We start from the raw sequence: 25,561 nt of genomic DNA, 5'->3' as shown, positions 1-25,561 counted from the left end.
AGTGCTTTTTTCACGGTAATTTTTATTTTTTAAATTATTTTTCATCTAGAAAAATTAGATATAGATTAATAAAATTTACAATAACAATAAAAAATCACCAAATAATAAATTCTTTTAAAAAAAGCTTTCGACATCACGTTACGAAACACGCATTAAACACAAGACATAGCATGAACAACCACATGCCATTGCATTAGAATAAATCAAGTGTATTTTTCTTGCTATGTCACTTGAAGATCACCCACCTTGCTTATGCAAAAGATATCCGAAAGCGATGGGAATGTAAGCAAAATATAAACTATACTTAATTAGGATTCCAGAACAGCGCTTGAAAATGTTGTCTCTCTCACTCAACCTCACTGACTACAAATCAAGCCCTATGTTTCCTTAACAGGATCTTGATTATGAGCTCCCTGTGCACTTAAATATTAATCAAATTCTCTCCTCTAAATCCTAATCGATCCAAGAGAAAGTGACCCCAGTTTTTGTAAATACACCATTGTTTTTATATTGGTGGTCCTATGCAAGCTAAGAGCAACCTATCACCTAACCTGTGGCCCATCGACATGTCCATGCATCTGAGAGCATCTCGTCTCTTATTTACTAGCCACTAGACTAGGCTTGAGGTGCCGACCATCTTCCACAAAATGAGCCTCCAAACAATCGATCGATGATCAATCCACGCTTTTAAAGTTCATAGGCTAATAAACTAAACAATGCCATACAACAATTGTCATCCCCGATTTCATGCCGTTCGTCACCCCCACTAGCTTCTTGTTTTTAGATTGTTTATGTGTTTCTTAAGTATTTCTTGATGGTTTTTCCATGCCCATATAAAATATTATAAAAAAATATCATTTTAATATACTTTTAATTAAAAAATACTCAAATTTTATATAAAAACACTCTGGTTCATCCCGTCCACACATGTGTGAAGGGATTTTCATTGTATTTATGATAGAGTCAAAGTTCAAGATATCTCTTAGAATATATAAATCTAGCTGAACTGACATAGACATATCGGTTTTATTATAATAAAGCAGCGGCAAAACTTGAAATCTAAGACCTTAAAAACTGAATGAGTATATATGATGCTACGTAAACTTTCTTAGTGCTAGATTTGTGAGTCTTCTAAAGACAGATTATAATATAGAAATATCATTAAACTTTAGGTTTAGAGATTTAAACTTGAAGGATAAGGAAGAATGAAACAACCTTTCTCAAGCACTATGCCCTAATTCCTCGAGTTATCAGTACAAGTCTACATAGAAAAACCATTCTTTTCCGTTCTTTATAGAGCAAAGAGGACAAGAAAAGATGCAAAGCTAGTAAAGGCTAGCGTAATTATGAAGGGGTGGGAGCAACGAGACAAAGAATCCTTTTGTAAAAGGAAATATGCTTAATGGGCACAGCAAAGTGACAGCAACGAAGCTTACCACACCGTTTTCTAGCTAGGAGGAATGGAATTATATTCACATTGGCACACCCTTGTAATTGGTTTGGTTTGGCTTGGCTTGATTTGATTTGATTTGATTTGGTTTGGTTTTAAATGAAAAGGAGATATAGTCATCGAAACCCCTTTCGAACACCGATGTAAAAAAGAGTTGGGATATTAGGTAAACCTGTAAATCATTATGCTAACCTCTTCTTTAAAAAAAAAAAAAAACCATGTGATTTTATTTTTATTTTCTTGGTAGTGATCTAACTAGTTTTAAATTGAGTTTGATCAGGGATACCATATTACTAAAAACCTAATCATGTTAATTGGGTTTTATTGAGTCAATGTATGGTTTGATTCAACAAAAACCCAATGACATGGACGAGAGCAAAGGGTTTTAACCAGATTTGTTACAAGTCGAGATCTTTAAAGGCCAAGAATATCATAGCTTTAAGGATAGACATAATATAATTAATTTTATTTATCAATATTTGCACTCGACAAAATGTTATTATAACGGTTTATGTGGAAAAAACTGGAACACTCAAGCGATTATTAATATAAAAAATAAAATAGGAAAAGTTATTCCCTTCAAACTAGAAAAACATGGTAATACAAAAAAGAAAAAATTTAACTAAAAAATATTTATATTTTTTAAAAAAGCTCTTGCATCAATCTTTCAACGTTAGAAGAAATTCGTCCTCAAGTTCATGCCTCAATCAGAAACAATCCTCCACCATCAATATCTTTTTTTTTATGGGGTCATCTTATTATGGGCTCTAATACTTTTGTGCAAGCCTTCTCATCATGAGTCCTTGTCACAATACTTATATTTATTGAGGATTGTCCCATTATGGATCCCATTACCAGGATTTTCACTAACAATAAATAACAAAAACAGAAACAACACACTAGCTCTTATATACCTCTTTCCTGATAGGTAACCTCCTCATCCCCTTCTACATGATCATGTCTTATTATGTGATCTTTTTTAACTATGGTTATTCAATAACAAACGACGATTAATCACCAGGGATTGTTGGGTCATGATACTAATTGACGCAAATGAAAGTAAATGATAACATAGTTTGTTAGAAATCCAAACCCTTAAATACCAAAAACATCATGATTACAAGGAGATATGTTACTTAATTTTATTCATCCATGTCTCCACTTAACGAAAAGCTATTATAACCCTTTATATAGAAAAAAAACTACAAAAACCTAGTGATACTGAATATAAAAAAATAAAATAGAAAAGCAATTCCTTTCAAATAGGAAAAAAAAATATAGAAAAGCATACCAATTCAGAATAAGAAGTATAAAATAGAGAAAAAAAAACTAAGAAAAATATTTATTTTTCAAAAAAGCTTATACATTAATTTTCTCAGGTTGGAAAGGACTTGTTCTTAAGTTTAGACCTCATTCAGAAATTATCTTCCACCACAAACATTCTTTTGTGTGTAAGTCATCCCATCGTGAATTCCTAAACCTTTGTGTTATATCATGGATCTCTAGCACAATACTGTGGATCTCTAATACAACACATTTGTGTGTGCCTCTCCATCACGAGTCTCACTATTAGGATTTCCAATAACAACAATTAAGGCGAAAGAAAATAACACCCTTGGTTTTTGGCATCTCTCTCCCAATAGGAAACCTCTCCATCCCCTCTTATATAAGCATGTTTTATTTTGTGAACTCTTCTAGTCATGGTTATTCAATAACACACTTAACCGCTAAGAATCGTTGGGTTTTAATTATAGTTTAATATGTCTTATAGTCAATCGGTTGGTTACACGTGATATTATTATATTCATACAAATACATATTTATTATTAATAAATGCTTAATTCATCTTTAATATTCATATAATATTAGATTAATGAATCTAATATTTGATTTGTGGATGTAGAGCAAAGATAAAGTTCATGGGAGAAAAAATATTTTGCAGGGAAAATTATAAATTTGTTATAATTATGAGATTCATATTGTATCAAAGCATTGTTCCTAAAATGTTATTGGTCGATGCTCTCTTAAATATTGGATATTTATTAGAGCCGTAAAGATTAGTACATATTGTGTTCTTTCATTTATGAAAGGAATCAATTGTTCTCATAAGTTGAGGTATAATTAAGAGATATCTAGAACTAATATGTAGGTGCTTGTCATAAAACATGTACATTGAATTGACCCGCATGAGAATTTCATATGAAGAGATCATTTATGTCTATGAAAAAACTCACATAATGGTTGTATAAATGATCTTTAAACTTTATATCACTAAGTTATTTTATATATAGAATGTTATTCTTTAATCATGTTACATGTTATCTTAATCGAGATAACAAAAAGACAGACATTGAATATAACATAAACTATATATATAAAAAAATATTCACTTTAAACAAAAACAAAAAATTGATAAAAGCATAATAATACAAAATAAAAAAAATTAACACAAAAATATCTATTTTTTTTATAAAAAAAAACTCTTAAATCACCCGAGCCATGTTAAGCTTCGAGCCTCGATCTGAGCCAAGTTCAACAACTAAAAAGCATCTCCAAAGATGCCAAATAGAACAAATTAATCAAAGAGATGGTGTTGTTTCCTAGCTGTGACAGTCCGTGTGGTTGCAACCACAGGCAGCCCAAGTTATGTTAGTACACATCAAGGTCGCGTCCAACCCTAACTACTTCTTCCTTGGTCCATGGAACCTAACCCCAATCATTTCCCACTTTAGAGGATCATTGCTATATAACAAACACGTTTACATTATTATTATTATTATTACACTAAATTATCAACTCAAAAATCTTGCTTCTTCTTCTTCTTCTTCTTCTGTTATTGCTTTGATTTTTCCTTCCATGATCGATGAATATGTAAAAAAATTTCGAGTGGAAGATAGATGAATTTTCAAGATTTACTTATTTAAAATTTAATTTTTAAAATACTTTTCACTTGAAAATATATTTTAATTGTAAAAATAATATAAATTATAATATCATCAGAAAAAAAATCACCACAAAATCAATAATCCACCCACCAAGTTGCACTTGTAATTATTAGGTTTAATCAAACAAAGCCTTGTTGTCCCTTTTCTAAGCAAAACCTTTACAGGGCTAAATCATTTTGTATTATTGTATTTATTTAACCCAGTTTGTTTTTAATGTAAAAAAATTAATTTAAAATTAACTGAGATAAATATTTTTAAAACAACATTATATTAACTATTTTAATTAAAATAACATTATTTTAATTAATCGAATTAACTTCCTCAATCTATAACTTAAACTTTAAATCTGGTGAGAAGCTGTTATCTTGAACCTCGGATTCTGTCAGCAGAATGAATCTTTTAACTGTTTCCGGAACAAGGATATATTCGACCTATGGCACAAACTTTGGTAACCACTGAACTGAAGCTGCCATCTCTATCACCACCGACTAACTTGGATAGGAACTTTCCAAAAATGCCCTCAAACTACTGGGAAATTCCCGCCACAGCTTAAAAACCATTCCTGCAATAAAATCTACTGCCAGTATATCCCTCCATTTTGCTTGTGGGAGCGTGGCCATCTTCTTGTTTTTAACTGCCTTTCATATATATATATATATATATATATATATATATATATAAAATGTGAATTGATGTGGATTATGGACATGTATATTACATCCAGTCTAATGGATTGATTGACCAAACTTGCAGTTAGAAGACTAATCATAGTCAAATTTTAAATTGAATTAATTTTTGATATTGACTTGATTAAATTTATAATTTGATTGATTGATTCGTCAAGCGAAACTCAATTTTTTTTAAATAAAACTAAACAACATTGTTTTTTTTAAAAAGCTAATATTTAAATCAACTTAATAACAATGATGAGTATTTTTGGTTTAATTTGGTTTTTGATAAAAAACCAGCTAAACCAAAATTTGTATTTTTTAAACCATGAACTGAACCTATCAACCGGTTCAAATTGAATGATTTGATTTGGTTTGTGGTTTTTTCTTTAAAAACTAGTTAGACCTATATCAATTTAATTGGCCTTTTAGGTCTTTTTATTATGGGCTAAGGTTTTCAAAACCTTTTTTTTGTTTTATTTTACAATGGAATTACAGTGTTTTTTTGGTTTTTTATTTTTATTCTTTGTTATGTGTATGAAATATTTTGTTGGCATTAATGTTTAGGGGTTCAAAATCAAACCGGTTTGATTCATCTTGGTTTAGTTAGTTTCAACTTTCTCATATTGAAATTGAACTAAATTAATATTTTTAAAAGTTTTATAAATTAGTTTTTCTTGATTTTTTTTGACTCGTTTTTTTACTTATCCCTACTCAATTATTCATACATTAATCCAACAATTAAGTAACTAGTGTTTTTTTTTACAAATAAGATATCTAACTGTGTACTTATACTATGACGGTAGATCTATTAGTATACTACGATTACTCAACAAGTCAATATATAGGAAGGTTATATTGGACACTCTCTACCATCCAAATTTAATTTCTTTTGGCTAGTCTGATTATGATTGGATTTATCTTGACCGTTCAATATGTCTAATCAAATTGCACAAAGCAACAATACAGATTACAGAATATACAAGGTCTTCTGGCAAGCAGATCTACACCGTAGAACCATTTGCAAGCAGCTAGACACTGACAGATGATAAGGAGCAGTGCTCCCCCACCTCCACTTTCTCCAACTCGGCCGAATTAACATCAATGATTTTTATTTTTTTTTTAAGAATGAAACTACAACATTTTAATAAATATAATTATTCTAAATTCATTCGATAATCAATGAGTTAACTTGGAAATTTAATAATCTAGTCTTTTTTTTCCAAACAAGTATCACGAATAAGCTTCCCCTTCTCTTTCTCTCTCGAAGAAAAGTGTGGTTAATATTGTAGTAGTTTTATGGTTTAAAAAAAATATAATATTTTTCAAACTTAAATTTTTATTATAATTTAAGATGAAAAATAAATTTAAACAATAAAAACCAAATAATTTTTGAAATTATGATTAATCTAAAAATATCTCTAAGCACACCGTACCACAATAAAAGAGTGTTTAATGTAATTTCTATTTATATTTGGAGATAATTTTTAAGAGTGTTTTTTAACTTGAAAAATTATCAAATTAATTTTTTTAATGGTTTTTGATGATTTTGATATGTTGGTGTTAATAAAAAAATATATATATAAAAATTATTTTAATATATTTTTAAATAAAAAATATTTTAAAAAACATATTTCAATACAATTAACAAATACCTCTAAACCTTTGTTTGGGAGTATGACCCGAACAAAAGTTAACTAATTTTTTTTATTTAAAATTATATTTTTATATTTTTTTAATATTAAAAATAAATTTTAAAAAATAAAAAATATTTTTTTAATATATTTTTTTTAAAATAAAAAGCTAATGATACCATAATCACAGACACCCCTGGACATAAGCCTCGAAGAGAAAATAACCCTCATAGTCCATTCCATACCATACCATACCATGCCATGCCATGCTTATATTGCCCATACCTAATTAAAACCTCAACAACACACACAAAAAAAGGTCTCAGTTCCATTTTCAAGACACATCATTATCACATTTCTCCAAGCCCTTTCTTGTCATTTCCCCCTTCACTACCCCCTTTCTCACTCCCTCTCCACCATCACCACCACCACCAAGCAACTGATCACATTACCGTGTCTTCCAAAAACGCTGTAAAGTTTCAAGCTTTGAGCAAATGGGTACCCGAATTCAGTCTCACCAGCTCAAAAGCGGGTTGGTGGTGTCGGGTCGACCTGGACAGCAACAAAAAGAGAAACAACCCACCATGGCATCACGCGCGGTTCCTTATACAGGCGGTGACATTAAGAAATCCGGTGAGTTGGGGAAAATGTTTGACATCCCGGCGGCGGTTGACCCTCCAAAGCAACCACCTTCACGTGCTTCTACTTCTTCAAGCGGATCCATGAGGAACTCTTCTTCAGGTCCCATGAGAAACTCTTCAGGTCCCCTGAACGTCGTCCTGCCGACAGGGCTTTTCACTTCCGGACCACTTGGTTCCGGCCCACTGGGCTCAGGCTCACAAAAGAGATCGGGTCAGCTTGACAACAGTGCTGTCGGTTCTGGTACAGGATCCGGATCAAGCAAGGCACTTTACGGGTCAGCAGTAACGAGCTTGGCTGATGATGTGAAGGTGGGGCTAAGGGTTTCTAGGCCAGTGGTGTGGGTGGTGATGGTGGTGCTTTTGATGGGGTTGCTTGTTGGTGCTTTTTTGATGGTTGCAGTTAAAAAAGCTGTGATCTTGGTGGCTGTTGGGGCTGTTTTGGTGCCTTTATTTGTGGGGTTGATTTGGAATTGTGCATGGGGAAGGAGAGGGTTGTTAGGGTTTGTGAGGAGGCACCCTGATACTGAGCTTAGAGGTGCTATTGATGGACAGTATGTCAAGGTTACTGGGGTAATTTCAATTTCTTTCTCTTCACTACTATTATTTATCATGTGTTTCTCTGTCTTATTTGTGATTAGATTAGTGCTAATTATGGTAAGAGTATCCAACCATCCATTAATCTAATTCCAAAGAATGTTAAACCGGTGTGCCTGCCGTTATTGTTTTATTATCTTCTGGTCAATTCTGACATTATGCAGGTCTATTTTCGTGGCTTGCTCTTAACTTAAAAGATTTATCATGGGTATGGAATTTGTCATTATTGAATTTCACTTTCAATGGTTGCTTGATGAAGAAAGGCAGCAAGGGGAAGAAAATTGAAAACTACCTAACGGAGAGATTTATGGAACAGATTTTGGATGAAAGGCCATTTTGACCTATGGACACGAATCTTCATCCATCAAGGGTTATTTCGGTGGTGTCAAAGTGGTTCCAGTGGCTTGTAGAAAGGGGGGACTTTTTTTGGTTGGAGAAATTTAAAGGAGGCTTGTGTATTTAGTACCAAAGGACATATCCTTTTGGATGTAGACGCAAACTTGCATATTATTTGGGTGGTATAGGATCGTTGTTTGCCTGGATGCTTTATCCAGGATTCTTTTCCGAAAGTTATTTATTGTGGGTGTTTTCCAAAAGGAGGAAATTTGATCTACTTGATGGGGTGGAGTTGAGCCAGTAAAGCTGTTATGAGCTTTTACTTTCTTGTATGTTGAGGCGGTGAGTGGACCATAATCTACTTCTTAGGGGTTAAAGTATGTAATTCTGAAAGCTGTCATCAATTTGCTTGATGAATTATTGCGAAGTGATTATATTTTTTTATGCCACTTTAGGAATTTACATTTTTGGTGGAGGCAATTTGTCGGTTTAGAATTCACATGACAACAAAAGTTAAGGAAGTGCAGCTGTCATGGTTGATTTTTATTGTTGCATGTGCAAAGTTGGAATTTGGAGGGAATCATAATTTGCTTCTGTCAGGGTTAAAGGATAGGAAAATGTGAGATGACTTTCAAATCTGCTGGAAGAATTATTGTGAGGTTCTTATTCTTTCTCTAGAAGAGCAGTTGATTCTTCCCCTAAATTTTCTTTGGAGTATATGTTCAAATCAATTGGTGCATATGGAAAAATATTATGAGGAAGAATGCCAATGAGTTCTGTGGTGTAGAAACAATTCCTGTGGCAAGTCTCATGGAGAAAAGTTTTGTTACCTGGAAGAAAATTTCTAAAGAGTAATGACATCATGCTTGCTTTTTTATGACATACTGTAACTTTTTGGAGTAGGGGATCAAGATGGTTGACATCTGATTTGTTAAATATGTCAAAGATCTACTGAGTTGAAGTTAGAAGGGCGTTTTCTTAATAATAGGCATGGGTGGTCCAGCTCTTTCTATACAAATATAAGAACTAAGCCATGTGAAGATGACCAAATGGATGTCTTGTCTATCATTCCTATCATTGTCTTGAACACTAAAGGTATTCTTGGTGACTTTGTTTCAACATGGAAAGTGGAAATAAGCCCATGTCATTTCGCACACACCGTAGACATTTGTATGGTGAACAGCATCATTGATTTAATAGGTTGAAGGCAGTGCTGAAATCATTTGTTGCTATGAAAACCAGTGAGCCTGAGTCTGTCACTGCCATTATTTTGTAGAGTATCATACTCTGAAAAGTCTACATTCCACATTGCAGTGATGCAGGCGTGGAGCTTGAAAGTAAAATTTAAGGGGGCAAAATTAAAAGATGAAAAGGGGTGTTAAGAAAGTTCAACAGAATGAAGGGCTAGAGGCAACATGGGCTCATAAGATATGGATCTCCACCATTGTGGTTATGTGAAACTTTGAATGCTCATTCTCATATGGAACTCATCATTAATGAAGTTTTCGGAGCTTGTTTAAGCTAGCTTTTTTTGCACTTGCAACAAATTTGTATCATAATTTGCAGTATAATGTCACAAATAATGTCTGATTTATCTTTTTATGTAGGTTGTCACCTGTGGCAGTATACCTTTGGAGTCATCTTACCAGAGGGTATCCAGATGTGTATATGTTTCATCAGAGTTGTATGAATATAGAGGGTTGGGTGGAAAGTCTGCCCATGCAAAGCACTGTTTTTTCTCATGGGGTTTGAGACATTCAGAGGTTAGTTTGCTGAGCTCTCATGTTGACCTGTCCAAATATTGATGTGGAAAACAGTTTAGGAAATGATGATTCAGCTTCAGCTCATGGCACTTAGGTTTTCATTAATGAAAGCATGATGAGTTCAATTTACTCAAATGCCAACAAATGTTTGAGCAATAAACAAAGCACCTGACACCTAAATTCTGTTTTTTATACTGAGATGTGGAGCTGACCGAGAAAATGTATTACTGACTAGGGGAAAACATATCAGGCTTTGGGGCAAGTTTATATGATATCGGAAACCAATAAGTTGACCAGCACTTCATGTTTACTGAATGCTTTGAGTTGTTAACACATTCATGACGATAAGCCGATAGGCGACGGGAGTTCTTTATATGATTCAGTACATAGCTATTTAATGAACCAGAAAATGCAGATAGTTCTAGTTTGTGTGTCATCAATGACAAAACATAATCTGACTCCCTATGATTACTGAAAACTGGGAAGAAAGTCTTTGGTATCTAATATTGTAACTGTGGTGTAATTGCGTGTCCGCCATTTACAGTAGCTAATTCTGCAAATTGCAACATTTCAGTTCTTGTTTTCCAAAGTTCTGTTTGTCTTTTCAAAAAAAGCCTCCAGCATTGTGGTGATGCTTGCTTTGCTTCTGGTGAACAGAAGTTTGTCGCTGATTTTTACATATCAGATTTCCAATCTGGGCTAAGAGCACTAGTAAAGGCAGGCTATGGAGCTAAGGTTGCTCCATTTGTCAAGCCAGCTACAGTGGTGGATGTAAAAAAGGAGAACAAAGATATGTCTCCCAGCTTTTTACGCTGGTTAGCTGATCGCAACCTCTCAAGTGATGACCAGATCATGCGTCTCAAAGAAGGGTATGGCATAAGAAAAGTGTTCAGCAAACTGATTCCTTGATTCCATGGCAGTTGTAGTAAGTGTTTTGGGTTGAATGCTTCTAAGAAATGTTTGCATCTCAGGTATATCAAAGAAGGGAGCACTATTAGCGTAATGGGTGTTGTACGACGACATGATAATGTGCTGATGATCGTTCCGCCACAAGAGCCTGTCTCAACAGGTTGTCAGTGGTTCCGATGCCTCCTTCCATCCTATGTTGAAGGCCTTGTTTTGACATGTGATGATAATCAAAATGCTGATGTGGTTCCTGTGTAGATATTTAGCTGTTCATCATCATCTAAGTTCTCTTTTAAACTGGATTTCACAAGTAAATATTTGAAGGGTGCCGACCAAGGCAATCATCAAGCACCCCAAAACCACTTGGTGCCTTCTTTTCAGGTTTTAAGGAGCATGTAAATGGCACAGAAGTTGCAAAGATGGAAGAATGAAGGCGCCATGTAGCAACGAAACATATTCTAGTGATAGTGCTAAAGAATTATGATTTTGGCTGATTTGTGTACATAAATCCCCCCAAGGGGTACGGAAATTGTTGCGTTCTTCTGAACTAAAATCTAGCAAATGTGCTGTAATTGTATTTAGGTTCCATCTAGAAGTTATAGAGGTTTAGGTGTGTTGTATTTGGATTGCTTGTTTTCTCTTTGGTCTGAAGGAGCCCACTAGGGCCTTGGATTGTGAACATGGCGTCTACGTACGTTAATATTCTGCTGTGCTCTGAAGGAGGCATATATATTAGTAAATTCAAGGGATAATCACCCTAGTATTTAATCTACTTTTTTTCGTTCTTCTATGGTTTTTACTATGTTATTGGCACGTCCAATGCAAATCTATGCTTCTTTAATAGAAAAAATAAATAAATAAAGTTTGGCTTGGCGTAACTAGTTGACTTATTGATCTAAAAAAAAAAATTTAAGATAATATTAAAAAAAAACATTAAAATAATAATATATTAGATTGATCTGAATTACTTTTTAAATACTTGATTCGGGTTATGAGATTGTTATAATATAAAAGACAAATTGAAATAAATTTAAAGTTCAATTTCTAAAAGATGAAATTAAAAAAAAAAAACTTTTTGAAAAGGAATAAAACCCGAGTTAACCTGAATTAACATGTTAAACCTATGACTTAAGTTATGAGATCGGGATAACATTATAGAAAGTAAATTAAAATAAATTATGAAGCTTAATTTCTAATAAACTCAATGTTGAAAGATGAAATTGAAAAAAAAATACAAAAAAAGACAAAAAAAAAACCTGCGTCAACCCTAGGTAACTGACCAAACCCATGAACCTAGTCATGAGATTGGGATAACTTCATAGAAAACAAATTAAAAAAATAACCCGAGTAAACCCGAGTTAACCTTCTAAGCCCATGCGCGACCCAGATCATGAGATTAAAATAACCTTATAGAAAACAAATCAAAATAAAAATACAAAGCTTAATTTATTATCCATCAATTATTGAATGATGAAATTGAAAAAAAAATTAATTTAAAAAAGACAATAAAATAACTCGGGTAAACCTGTAAAACTCATGACCTAAGTCATGAGACCAAAATAACCTCATACAAAACAAACCAAAATAAATTATGAAGCTTAATTTTCAATTAATTTAATATTGAAAGGAAAAAAACCAAATAAATAATGAAAAATATTCAAGTCAACCAGGCCAATCCTGTAAAGTCGCAACTCAAGTAAGGAGATTGGAATAATCATATAAAAAGTAAACTAAAATAAATCAATAAACAAAAAGTCGAAAGATTAAATAAAAAAAAACTAAAAAAATGAAAAAACAAAACATTATTATAATAAATAATATTTTACAAGGTGGTATACAATAATAAAAGTATTATCTCTTTTAATTTTTGTTAATCCATGTTTATTTAATATCGTGAAAGTTATTAGACTCAACTGAAGGTTGTTAAACTCAGTTAGATAAATAACACGACTCGATTGAAGGCTTGATTTACAGGGTGGGCAGGTTATTCAAATTTTTTTGGTCAAGAGTCAAACTAGCTTTAACTAAGTTGATCAGGGATTACTCTGTCAGGTCGACTATCCCACTACATCAACGAATCACCAGTTAACCTGTCAAATGGGTTTAACAACCCATTCTGTAATGAATCAGGATTCAGGACACTTGCATTATGGCAATCAAATGTTTTCCTTGCGTCAAAATATATATATGGATCCGTCTCATATCAAACTCTTTTTCAAGACTGCAGCATGATTTTCACACACAGCCACCAGCATATAATCAAATTGGGAGAAGTTGGATCAACGGAAAAATAATCTTTACCAAAAGGGAGGCGAACTCCCATCAAAACTTGAAGCAGAATACCAAAAGGTTCCAGCCGCAAGTCAGGTGGGAGAATACACGACTCCATAACATTCTGCCATGGAAATTATCTGATGAAGGGAATACATTGTGGCTTCCTCCATATACATTCTGTTCCACTTTTATATTTAACAAGCATATCACAAGTCAATCTTATCCGACAAGGAAATCTCAATGAAACAATGTCAATTTGCCTAAAAGAAATAAAACAAAGAGCGTCAGAGTAAATTTTCCTTTCATGAATTTATTGGCACGGGTTCTGAAAAATCATAACGTGTTTTTTATTCGGGTAAACTTTAAGAGAGGGAAACTAAAGTCTGGACGGCATCCCTCCAGCTACCACCAAAGTTTCTCCTGTTATGTAAGAAGCATCATCGGAAGCCAAAAAGGCGACTGCTGAGGCCATGTCGTCTGTGGTGCCAAGCCTTTTAAGCAAGGTCTGATCCTCAATCGTCTTTCTCTACAATATTTTGGAATCCAATTGAGTCCAAGACAGGTCAGCGGCTGCACTTTTTTTTAAATTATTGAAACAACTCAAAGCCAAAAGTGTAAACTTACAATGGTCTGATTGCCTGTAATGAAATCAGCAAAGTGTGTTGGTACAAACCCAGGAGCTATACAGTTCACTCGAGTGTGAGGAGCCATTTCAGCTGCAAGCACCTACAAAGTATCAAGAAAGTATTACGCAAAAAAATATTAGAAGCAATAGCCTGATGCTTTTGCATGCAATCCAGAAAGACTAAAAAATAATCATGTATTTGTCCATGTAAATTTATTGTCCATAAAATATAAGAGAAGAATCGGATTCTCTTTCTCATGAGTTTATTGGTAAAGGGAAGAATCATACATGCATATAAGCAGAAGAAAAGAAATATGCACATGATCCAGCTTATCTGTAATAAGAGATAGGTTAAAAAGAAAGCCGCGGTCTGTTATTTCAAACAAGGGTTATAACTTCAAGTTCATCATCATATTTCAGTAAGTTGAATTTGTCAAGTTCTTGATGAAACAGAAATGGAAGGAGAACACAACTGGAGGATACCTTGGTAAGCCCAAAAAGGGCTGTCTTTGTGACACCATACATAGCCATGGAAGAATGTGGATGGTAGCCACCAATAGAGGAAATCAGAATAACTGAAGAACCCTTCTTCATGTGAGGGGTCGCATCCTGAAAAAACAAGTGAATATCAAATAGGACTTGTATTACAAAACGACAACACATGGATACTAATGAGAGTAAACCTGACTGACCATGGGAACAAGAGCAGGAAATTCTAGGGGTGTAAACATTGAACAGAATCTCACAGGAAACACATCTGTTCTTGATGACATTTCATGTATTGATTTCTATATGTAAACATTATGTTAATCAAAATTACCTTCAGTAGGAGGATAGCTGCTTTAACATTAATTTCCCACAGCTTATCAAGGACAGATTCCTGGGTTTCCAAAATGGAATCTGTAGATGGATTGACAGCAGCATTGGATACAACAATGTCTATCTTTCCATATTTCTGAAACCAGAACCAGAAGCTTTCTATCAATCAAGATGATTAAATAATCAAACAAAAAACCTGCTCTTTCATTGCAAACAAACACTCTTAGGAGCTCGCAAAAAGAAACCAGATAAATAGGCAGAAACATATCACGTGCACAGAAAAGAGAACAAACAAGCTAAATGGCTAAACATCTCAAAATTACTCTAGTGGAAGCAAACAAATAAAGATTAAATGCAGTATCCTCTTTCATCTTACAGTCATCCTACATGAGCATGGTGGATGAAGAACACTAACCACAACCTTTTGTTGGACTAGTCTAACATTTACGAGCATTAACCAATAGTCCAATATGCAGCATCAAATTAATTAGACACCAATTCCCATTCCTGGTTACTTGCATACTATAAGAAACGAAGCTGACTTTCTCACCTGTACAGTAGTCTCTATGAGATTCTTCCTCTGTTGTGCATTTGATACGTGACAGACAACACCCAACACTTTGATGCCTTTAGCTTTGAGTTTCTCAGCTGCCTCATCTACATTTTTCTGGATCAATTCAACAAAAGACCAAAAGAAATTCCATCCCGAAAGTAATCCAAAGAAAAAGCCCATATCAGTTACGGCTAGAAAACAGCATAAAAAAGCTAACTTTAGTACTTCAATTTTCAAAATATCTTGTGATCAAATAGAACCAAAAGCCACGTGATACATGAATGAAAGATGGGAAAGGATGGCATCAGGAAGTAGCAAACTATGTATCGATACATCATTATTGGGGAGAAGAGGGTGGTGTGATTTTATCACTTAGCAGGATATCCTATTGTTATCTTGTAGGAATTTCGTATTTCTATATAATTGTAACAAAACTTATCTCGAGAGATATGGGAAATCAATCAATGAAAGTATGAAAGTCCTCTCTCTCACACATGTTCTTGTTTCTCTCTTTCCCTCTCTCTGTTATAGGCCGATTCTTTTCTACACCCCCTTGTGTGCTTAGCCAATTCTGGAAAACAACACTATCACAGCATTGATTCTCTACCAGTATCAATATATTTTGGCCCTCGCAATTTTTTCTTGCAGCACTCCATTTAGCAGTACTAATAGAATCACTTTCAGCTCATCCCATATGAGTTCAAACTTCAAACAACAAAATACAGACCATGATGTGTGCACTGGGAAACAAAACTAAATCCAATTCAAAGTGATGAATTAAGGTCATTCAACTGAACAGGATTTGGCATATCCTTGCTGCTCTTAAAAAATCAACATCTTCTAAACCATTTTAGGTGAAATCTAGTCCAAAGTCTATATACTTCCTCAAATCCAGTAGCAGCAGAAACCAGAAAAGGCCTAAGCAATCAAGATTCAAGAAACCAAAACAAACCCAGAAAAAAAAAATCAATCTTGATCGCTGAAAACAAGAAATCATATGATAAAGAAAAGAAAGGAAATGCTAAAAGCAATGAATATGGAAGAAAAAAAAAAGAGAGAGAGAAAGAGCACCTGCTTGCGAGAAGAGATAACAACAGAAGCACCTTCCAATCCAAACCTCTCAGCTATGGAAAAGCCAATACCTTGAGTTGAAGCGGTCACAATTACCACTTTCCCTTCAAATCTCTTTCCACTGATAATCTTACTAGTCATCCTTCCTTCTCTGATCTCTCTCTCTTGTTTGCAAATTACAAGACAAGACAAGCTTCAAAAACAAAGTTGGTTTTTAAAGGAAATATTGCTACTACTGTGATTAATGAAACAGATTAGTGATAATTTAAAAATATATTAAAATAAAAAAACATAAAAAATGAATTAATTTAAAAATAAATAAATTTTGACCACCCTCGACCACTTTATAAAATGGAAGGACGGACGGACGAGGATGACACCTTCTGTTCTGTCATTTGATCACACCGATGATTTTTTACTAACGAGATCCTTTTCCCCATTTCCATCCAACAATATGAAGATTGGTGTTGACTCATTTCATATAATTATTTACTCCATGATGATGGCATGGGGTCTATGATCCCTGAAGAAGGCGTATAAATCCTTACACAACATTAGGCAGAGTATAAATATAGGCTTAAAATCTTTGTCCAAGTTTGAAAACGCAGTGTGTTTTATAAAAAAAATTAATTTTTTATATTTTTAGATCGTTTTGATTTAATATGCTAATATTAAAAATATTTTTTTAAAAAAATTATTTTAATATATTTTTAAAAAAATAACTATTACTATAATATCAAACGCTTAGGAACCAAACACATGTCTAAAATCTGCTACTTGCTCGGGTTTATTGGCAACCCAACAACAACCCTAATCAAACTTGGTCCATCGGCCATAAACTAAGTAGACATCCTGGTATTTGTTATTAACAATATAGGGCTCAAAATTAACTTAATTTATCCTCAAATAATCTAACATATACATCTTAATTTTTTTTTATGTTTTTATTAACGTGAGTATTTAGATCAATTTACGTGTATCTTGACTAATTTCATAAGTCTTAAAATTAACTCAAACTCATAATTATTGATACTAAGGGTGTTTGACAGTGTGGTAGCAGTTGCTTTTCAAATAATTTTTTGTACCAAAATACATGCCAATAATATTTTTTTATTTTTAAAAAATTATTTTTGACATCAACATATTAAAACAATCCATAATATATAAATCATATTAAATTTTAATAAAAATAAATAAATTTTTAAAAATATGATTTACATCACGTTAGCAAACCTTAAGTCAAACTATGGGAACACACATTAATTGTTTTGTACTTGCATGACCACAAGGTCCACATCTACATGGATTTAAGGGTACATAAATATGACACATTCATGCATGTCAATTGTTTCAATTCATCGTTTCGTATTGGATTTTGCTTCAATCTTGTCATTATGTTAGATATTTTTATCTAAACTAACAAAAACACTCTTACGTGGAAAACTATAAACTAACATAATTCATTAAACAAATAACCATGAAAAAACAATGAATTATAACAAAAGAATATGTCATTTTCTTTTCAGATATATATATTTTCGATAAATTAAGTGGAGTTTGATCGAGTTTTTAAATGAGAGTATTTATACCCATTTGCATGAAAATGTCTATTAGAAAAATAGATAGGAGAATGAACTAAAATACATGAACAAGTCAAAATTAAGCAATTAGACTTGCAGGGAGAGATTGAAGAGAAGACATAAAATACAAAGATAAATCAAGCTAATTTGAATTATCACTTGAGAAATTAAATTTTTTTTATGTTTTTAGATCATTTTGATGCGCTGCTATCAAAAATAATTTTTTAAAAATAAAAAAATATATATTATTTTGATATATTTCTAAATAAAAAACACTTTAAAATATAACCGCAACCACACTTTCAAACAGGTTCTAAAACCTTGATTTATTAAAAAAAATAACTATGAAAAAACAATGAATACCACTAAATGACATTTTCTTTTTAAATCTATTTATTTAAATAAAGATAATGGAGTTCATGTTTCTCAAGTATTTGTATGAAAGAAACGTCATGTAACAAGATATCAAACTTTATTTTTATTCAATTTAGTTCTTATAAGTTTTATTTTCATTATTCTTTAATTTTTTTTCATTCTTTTCAAATTACATGTTTTCAAATAAATTTGGGGTGCTGGAGATCATTCCGAAGTTAAACGAGCTAGATACTGCATAATTTGATTTATGATTATTGTAAAAAGTAAAATAAAAGTAACAATAATCAAAACACAAATTAAAAGCCTTTTTTTCCATGTGTATTGTTCAAGGCTGCTCCATTTGTCAAGCCAGCTACAGTAATGGGTGTACAAGAAAGAGAACAAAGATATGCCTCCCAGCTTTTGACGCTGCTTAGCTGAACGCAAACTCTCAAGTGATGACCGGATCATGCGTCTCAAAGAAGGGTATGGCTTAAGAGAGGTGCGGCAAACTGATTCTTTGATTCCTTGGCAGTTGTAGCAAGTTTTCTGAGTTGCATACTTCTGAGAAATGCTTGCATCGATCTCAGGTATATCAAAGAAGGGAGCACTGTTAGCGTGATGGGTGTTGTTCGACGACATGATAATTTGCTGATGATCGTTCCGCCACAAGAGCCGTCTCAACAGGTTGTCAGTGGTTCCCATGCCTCCTTCCAGCCCGTGTTGAAGGCCTTGTTTTGACATGTGATGATAATCAAAGTGCTGATGCCGTTCTTGTGTAGATAGTTAGCTGTTCATCTTGATGTAAGTTTTCTTTTGAACTGGATTTCACAGGAAAATATTTGAAGGGTGCCAACCATGGCAATCATCAAGCACCCCCAAACCACTCTGTGCCTTCTTTTTCAGGTTTTAAGGAGCATGTAAATGGCACAGAAGTTGCAGAGATGAAAGAATGAAGGCGCCATGTAGCAACGAACATGTTATAAGTATACAGTAAGTGATATGGAAGAAATAGTATAAAATCTACATTTTCTATCTTTGCCAAAATATAAAAATAAAAAACTTCATTTTGATGATCTAAAAAAACAAGGTAAGATAAAATCAGCATCTATCTAACTATAGCCAATCCATTCCCATGTCATTTTTATTTTAAGCAATTTGATCCTTTAATGGAATCCCCTCAATTTCCCTTCCCAGATTTAGCACTGGTTTTTACTATTTAGAGAGAAAATAGGAAATTACACTAATGGAGGAGAAACTCTCTCAACTCAACTCAACTCACAAACCCTCAAATCTTTTCCCTGAAAATCTTCCCTTTCCATCCATTTTGATTTGCAGCTGTTTGTCTCCATTCATGAACAGTGATGGTGCTAAAGCATTTTGATTTTGGCTGATTTATGTAAAGTATATTTAACATTTTTCCCCTTCTTCTACCATTTGTATACATAAATGTAATGAAGTGGCAATTAAATGTTATGAAAGGAAATAAAATCTTGAAGCCGAAGACAAACGGGCCACACGTCAAGTGGGAGCATGCATGACTCCCTCACAATCTGCCATGGAATTGGAAATTATGTAATGAAGGGGATAAGTTATGGCTTCCTCCTTCTACATTTTGTTATGTTCGACAAGCATATCACACTCTAATCTTATCCGACAAGGAAATCTCAATGAAACAATGTCAATTTGCCATGAAGAAATGAACAAAGAGCATCAGCATGAATTTTTCTTTCATGGATTTATTGACGTGGGTTTTCGGTTGGTACCATGAAAAATCATAGCATGCTTTTTATTTGGGTAAACTTTAAGGGAGGGGAGCTACAGTCTGGACGGCATCCCTCCAGCTACCACCAGAGTTTCTCCTGTTATGTAAGAAGCATCATCGGAAGCCAAAAAGGCGACTGTAGAGGCCATGTCGTCTGTGGTACCAAGTCTCTTCAGCAAGGTCTTATCCTCAATGGACTTTTTCTACAGTAATTAGGAATCCAATTGAATCCAAGACAGGTCAGCAGCTGTTCTTTTTTAGAAATCATTGAAACACATCGAAGCCAAAAGAAAATGTAAACTTACAAGAGCCTGATTGCCTGCAATGAAACCAGTGAAGTGCGTTGGTACAAACCCAGGAGCTATACAGTTCACTCGAGTGTGAGGAGCCATCTCAGCTGCAAGCACCTACAAAGTATCGAGAAAGTATTACGCGCAAAAAATTTAGAAACAAAAGCATGGTGTTGTTACGTGCATTTGTCCAACTTATTGTCCATAAAATAAAAGAGAGGAACTGGATTCTCTTTTTCACGAGTTCATTGACCCAAGCAGAAAAACCTGGTAAAGGGAACAAGAAGCACACATGCATACAAGCACAAGAAAAGAAACACCCCCGTGCTCCAGCTTATCTATAATAAAAGATGGGCTGCTAGGAAAAGAGCCATGGTCTGCTATTTCAAACAAGGGTAATAACTTCAAGTTCATCATCATATTTCAGTGAGTTGGATTTGTCAAGTTCTTGATGAAACCGATATGAACGGAGAGCACAACTGGAGGATACCTTGGTAAGCCCAAAAAGGGCTGTCTTTGTGACACCATACATAGCCAAGGAATCATGTACATGGTAGCCACCAATAGAGGAAATCAGAATAACTGAAGAACCCTTCTTCATGTGAGGGGCCGCATCCTGCAAGTGGGGATATCACATAGATTTGTAGCAAAATCAGTTATGAACTAAAACTAGTGGAGGTGTATTGCAATGCTGTGAGTAAGGAAATTCTAGGGGTGTAAGCAATGAACAGAATATCACAGGTAACACAGAGCAAAACCAAGATGTTAGCCATCTTCACTGCAACCAAAATCAAAATTTCCCAGTAGTGTGGCCCGGTATGACATTTTGGATAATGATTTCTACAAGCAAACCTTTGTAATAAAAATTACCTTCAGTAGGAGGATAGCTGCTTTAACATTAATTTCCCACAGCTTATCAAGGACAGATTCATGGGTTTCCAAAGTGGAGTCTGAAGATGGACTGACAGCAGCATTGGATACAACAACATCTATCTTTCCATATTTCTGAAACCAGAACCAGAAGCTTTCTATCAATCAAGATGACTAAATAATCAAACAAAAAACCTGCTCTTTCATGGCAAACAAACACTCTTAGGAGCTCGGAAAAGGAAAACAGATAAATAGGTAGAAACATATCACGTGCACAGAAAAGAGAACAAACAAGCTAAATGGCTAGACATCTCGAAAACCGGGTAGTAATAGATCATTTTAAGAGAAATCACTCTCTATTGGAAGCAAATAAATAAAGATTAAACGCAGTATCCTCTTTCATATAACACAGTCATCCTAGAAGAAGACTAACCCGTTGTTGGAATAGTCTAATATTCACGAGAATTAACCAATATGTAGTCCAATATGCAGCTTCATATTAAGACGCACTTGCATACTATAAGAAACGAAGCTGACTTTCTCACCTGTACAGTAGTCTCTATGAGATTCTTCCTCTGTTGCGCATTTGACACGTGACAGATAACACCCACCACCTTGATGCCTTTAGCTTTGAGTTTCTCAACCGCCTCATCTACATTTTTCTGGATCAATTCAACAAAAGACCAAAAGAAATTTCATCCCGGAAGTAATCCAAATAAACCCGAAGAAAAAAGCCCATATCAGTTACTGCTAGAAATAGCATAAAAAAGCTAACTTTAGTGCTTAAATTTTCAAATATCGTGTGATAAAAAAGAACCAACCACTTGATACTTGAATGAATGATGGGAAAGGATGGCATCTGGAAGTAGCAAATTATGTATCGATACATCATTATTTTGATTTTCTATCACAGTATAAAAACTCTCTACGAGTATCAGTAAATTTTGGCCTTGGCAAATATTTCTTGCAACACTCCATTTAACAGTACTAATAGAATCACTTTCAGCTCATCCCATATGAGATCGAACTTCAAACAACAAAGCAAATACAGACCATGATGTGTGCATTGCGAAGCAGAACTAAATTCAATTCAAAGTGATGAGTTAAGGTCATTCAACTGAGCAGGATTTGGCATATCCTTTCTGCTCTTAAAAAGAACATGATTTTTTAAACCATTTTAGGTGGAGTCTAGTTCAAAGTTTATATACTTCCTCAAATCCAATACCAGCAGAAACCAGAGAAAGCCTAAAACAACCAGAAACCAAAACAAACCCAGAAAGAAAAAATCAACCTTGATCCCTGAAAAACAAGAAATGATATGATAAAGAAAAAGAAAAAGAAGGAAATGTTGAAGCAACAGAAAGAGCACCTGCTTGCGAGAAGAGATGACAACAGAAGCACCTTCCAATCCAAACCTTTCAGCTGTGGAAAAGCCAATGCCTTGTGTTGAAGCAGTCACAATTACCACTCTCCCTTCAAACCTCTTTCCACTGATAATCTTGCTACTCATCTTCCTTCTTTAATCTCTCTGTCGTTTGCAAATTACAAAACAAGGCAAGCTTGAGAAACAATGTTGAGCTTCTTATAGAAGATATTGCTATTACTATGATCAAAGATACAGACTAGAGTAAGTTGGAAATATAGTGGATCGGTGAGGATTCCAACACCTGTTCTGTAATTTGGTTCACACGTTGATGTTTATGCTTCTTTATTCTCTGGGTGAATCATGCCACTTGAGAATATCTGTTTTTTCAAAAGGTCTTTGTATTCTTAGTTTTATCTTACTTCGATCCTCCAACTATCTTTTGTTTTTCTTTCATCCCTCCATGCTTGTTCTCTCTTTTATAATGATATCCTTTCCTCATTGTCATCAAAGAACGTGAAAATTGGTAATGACTTCACCTTTTTTCTTTCTTGTCTACCCTAATATTTTTTTTAGCATCTAAACACAAACACTTTTAAGTTTACAAATCCCTATACTAACTTTGATATCAAAGAATTCCCAAATTCATTAAAAAAAAAAAAAAACATGTTTTTGTAGGTATTGTAGCTGTTCAAACCCAACATTGTCAGCCTTTTAGCCTTCGTCAACCTTAGAAAATCATTTACAGTAGAGATAAAGGTTTTCAGCAATTGTTACATGTTATCATTGTCAACCTTTTGGCTTTGCCGCATAATTGAAATTAAATTTAAAAAATCAAAACTACAATTTTTTACAAGTACAGATCAAGAACAATTACATTTGTAGGAATTGATCATAGATTTAGAAATTTGCTTTTAAGGTCACTTGTGAAGAGAGTTTAATTTCAGTTCATACAATCTCATTTAAATATGCCCAATTTGTCGTTGAACATAAAAAAATAAAAAAAAAAATTAAAAAAGAAGAAGAAGAAAGATGAATGATATGAGGATAAACAATAGGAGGACCAAAGTGAAATAAAATTGAGAGTAGAGAGACTAAATAGGCAAACACACAATCAACATATCGCCAAACCACTGGTCGCTATCAATCATTATGTTTTCACACTGCACCATTCGCATGTTTTTCCTTACTTTTTGGCTCAATCTTTTTCTATGAACAGTTTTTTTTAAAACAAATACAAAGCTGTACTATTTGAATCTAACCCCTAAAAGTACCTATTATGTTAATTACTAGATTTGGTGCACATCTTCCACCGTTGCGCTGAATATTTTTTTAAAATATAAAAAAGAATATTAAAGTATAAAATTTAAGATTCAAGTCTTTGATTCAATTAAAATTAAATAATATGAGAAAAAATGTAAAACTAATAAATAAATTTAAAAAAACAATGAAAGAAGATAAAAAAAAAAAATCAAATATGAGTCTATCTAAATTACTAAATAATTCAATAACAAAGAGTAAAATTGTAAAACAATTAAAAAAAACAAAAAAACCATGTTATACCGAATAAACTAGCAAATTTCATGACCATGAGCATAAGATTTAGATAATTTTATTTAAAAAATAGGAAAAAAATTTTGAAAGATGAAATCGAAATAAATCAATTTAAAAAAAAAATAAACTAACATTAACCTTTGAAACCAATTATTCAGGTTATGAACCTGGGGCTAACCCCTTAAAAGATAATTTTTTTAAAAAAAAACAACAAAACAAAAGGATAAAAAATAAGAAAACATCATCTTAAAAAAAAGAAAAAAAACTCGGGTGAACCTTCTAAACCTGATTTAATCTTTAAAATTTGCAACCCGTAAAATCTTGGACCCGAGTTCAATTAAGAAAATTAATTCTCAATTAATTTAATTTTGAAGGATAAAATTGTAAAAAAATATTAATAAAAGAATCTTGTGAAAGAAAAACATATATCAACAAAAAGAATGGGGATAAAATTTAATAGAAAAAAAACTCATGAAGGAGAAAATTGAAAAAATAAATAAAAATTATCTTAAACCAAACAAATAACAATAAAAAAATAGGGATTGAATTTTAAAGATTAAGAGATCATAAGGGGTAAAATTAAAAAACAATTGTAATTTGATATATTGTTTATAGATTAAAAAATAATAGGGGTGAAGTTAAAGAAAATATTTGTAATTTTATAGATTATTCAGAAAAAATATAATAAAAAAGCATAAATGAAATGTGATAGATAAATAAATTGGAAGGGCTAGTTTGATTTTTTTTAAAGGATTGACGTTGAATATGAGGTGAGAAGAGAAAGGAAAAAAAAACAATTTTCCTAATACATGTTAGTGACACACATAACCCCTTTGTATTGAGGATTTTGAGGCTTTTTAAATATCGCTCTAGAAAGAGGTGTTTGGTAGTGGACGTAGCACTTACCAATAACTTTTTTTTAATAATATATAATATGTATCAATTACAATAGTATCTATGAGTAAACTTTAAATTTACAATAAAATAATATAAAATGAGATAGAAATTATTGTGAGAGAGTAATATTGATTGTCTTTAAAGACATTAAAGTCATTATGCTATTTTGAAAATATCAAAACACCCCTTGCATTATATTTTCTTTTAAGGTTAAATTAGTAAAAAAAAAATTGTTAAAAAAAAGGGACCAATCTAGCCCCATGCAATTTATAAAAATAACAATTGTGTTATGGTATAAAACCATATTATCCCTAATACCTAGTTAAGATTTAATGAGTAAGAGGTAATTATATCAGTACACTATTATAATAAATTGTATTATGAATCTTAGTGAACTTGAATTTCCTTTAATGAAATAGTTTTTTAAAAGAAATTAAACTCAATTTAATCTAATTAACCCATCATCTAGTTTGATTAAGTGTCAAAGAAAGGTTTGATTTTAAAATTTTTATTTACAAAAGCATATCTTTATAATTCATCAAGCTCAATCAAATTAAGATTAAATTGTAAGTCAATTTATACATAAGCAATTAGATCAAGCTGGGTTTA

The 25,561-nt window shown here is 32.9% G+C and overlaps 3 protein-coding genes across 4 annotated transcripts; 1 reads left to right on the top strand and 2 right to left on the bottom strand.

The window, feature by feature from the left end:
* The first annotated feature begins 6,949 nt into the window (after nt 1–6,949).
* On the top strand, nt 6,950–19,010 carry LOC7484332 (uncharacterized membrane protein At1g16860). Of its 2 annotated transcripts, none has more exons than XM_052456941.1 (4): nt 6,950–7,908; nt 9,876–10,031; nt 10,689–10,900; nt 18,804–19,010. In XM_052456941.1, exons 1-4 carry the CDS (start codon nt 7,192–7,194, stop codon nt 18,952–18,954), a joined length of 1,236 nt encoding a protein of 411 aa, XP_052312901.1. In that variant the 5' UTR covers nt 6,950–7,191; the 3' UTR covers nt 18,955–19,010. The 2 variants fall into 2 exon arrangements, with proteins under 2 accessions (XP_052312901.1, XP_002317194.1); XM_002317158.4 differs by lacking the exon at nt 18,804–19,010 and adding an exon at nt 11,003–11,709.
* On the bottom strand, nt 13,212–16,800 carry LOC7484272 (tropinone reductase-like 3). The gene is made up of 6 exons (XM_002316557.4): nt 16,280–16,800; nt 15,206–15,322; nt 14,657–14,791; nt 14,320–14,445; nt 13,836–13,937; nt 13,212–13,737 (listed from the first exon to the last, which is right to left on the bottom strand). Exons 1-6 carry the CDS (start codon nt 16,418–16,420, stop codon nt 13,588–13,590), a joined length of 771 nt encoding a protein of 256 aa, XP_002316593.3. The 5' UTR covers nt 16,421–16,800; the 3' UTR covers nt 13,212–13,587.
* Nucleotides 19,011–19,728: 718 nt separating the features above from the next.
* On the bottom strand, nt 19,729–22,836 carry LOC7484330 (tropinone reductase-like 3). The gene is made up of 6 exons (XM_002316556.4): nt 22,508–22,836; nt 21,684–21,800; nt 21,139–21,273; nt 20,759–20,884; nt 20,284–20,385; nt 19,729–20,181 (listed from the first exon to the last, which is right to left on the bottom strand). The coding sequence occupies exons 1-6, from the start codon at nt 22,646–22,648 to the stop codon at nt 20,032–20,034; spliced, it is 771 nt and encodes a 256-aa protein (XP_002316592.3). The 5' UTR covers nt 22,649–22,836; the 3' UTR covers nt 19,729–20,031.
* Nucleotides 22,837–25,561: the final 2,725 nt, after the last annotated feature.

Source organism: Populus trichocarpa, chromosome 11 (assembly GCF_000002775.5).
Source record: "Populus trichocarpa isolate Nisqually-1 chromosome 11, P.trichocarpa_v4.1, whole genome shotgun sequence".
Classification (NCBI taxonomy): domain Eukaryota; kingdom Viridiplantae; phylum Streptophyta; class Magnoliopsida; order Malpighiales; family Salicaceae; genus Populus; species Populus trichocarpa.
This window is presented reverse-complemented; position numbering and strand designations above follow the sequence as displayed.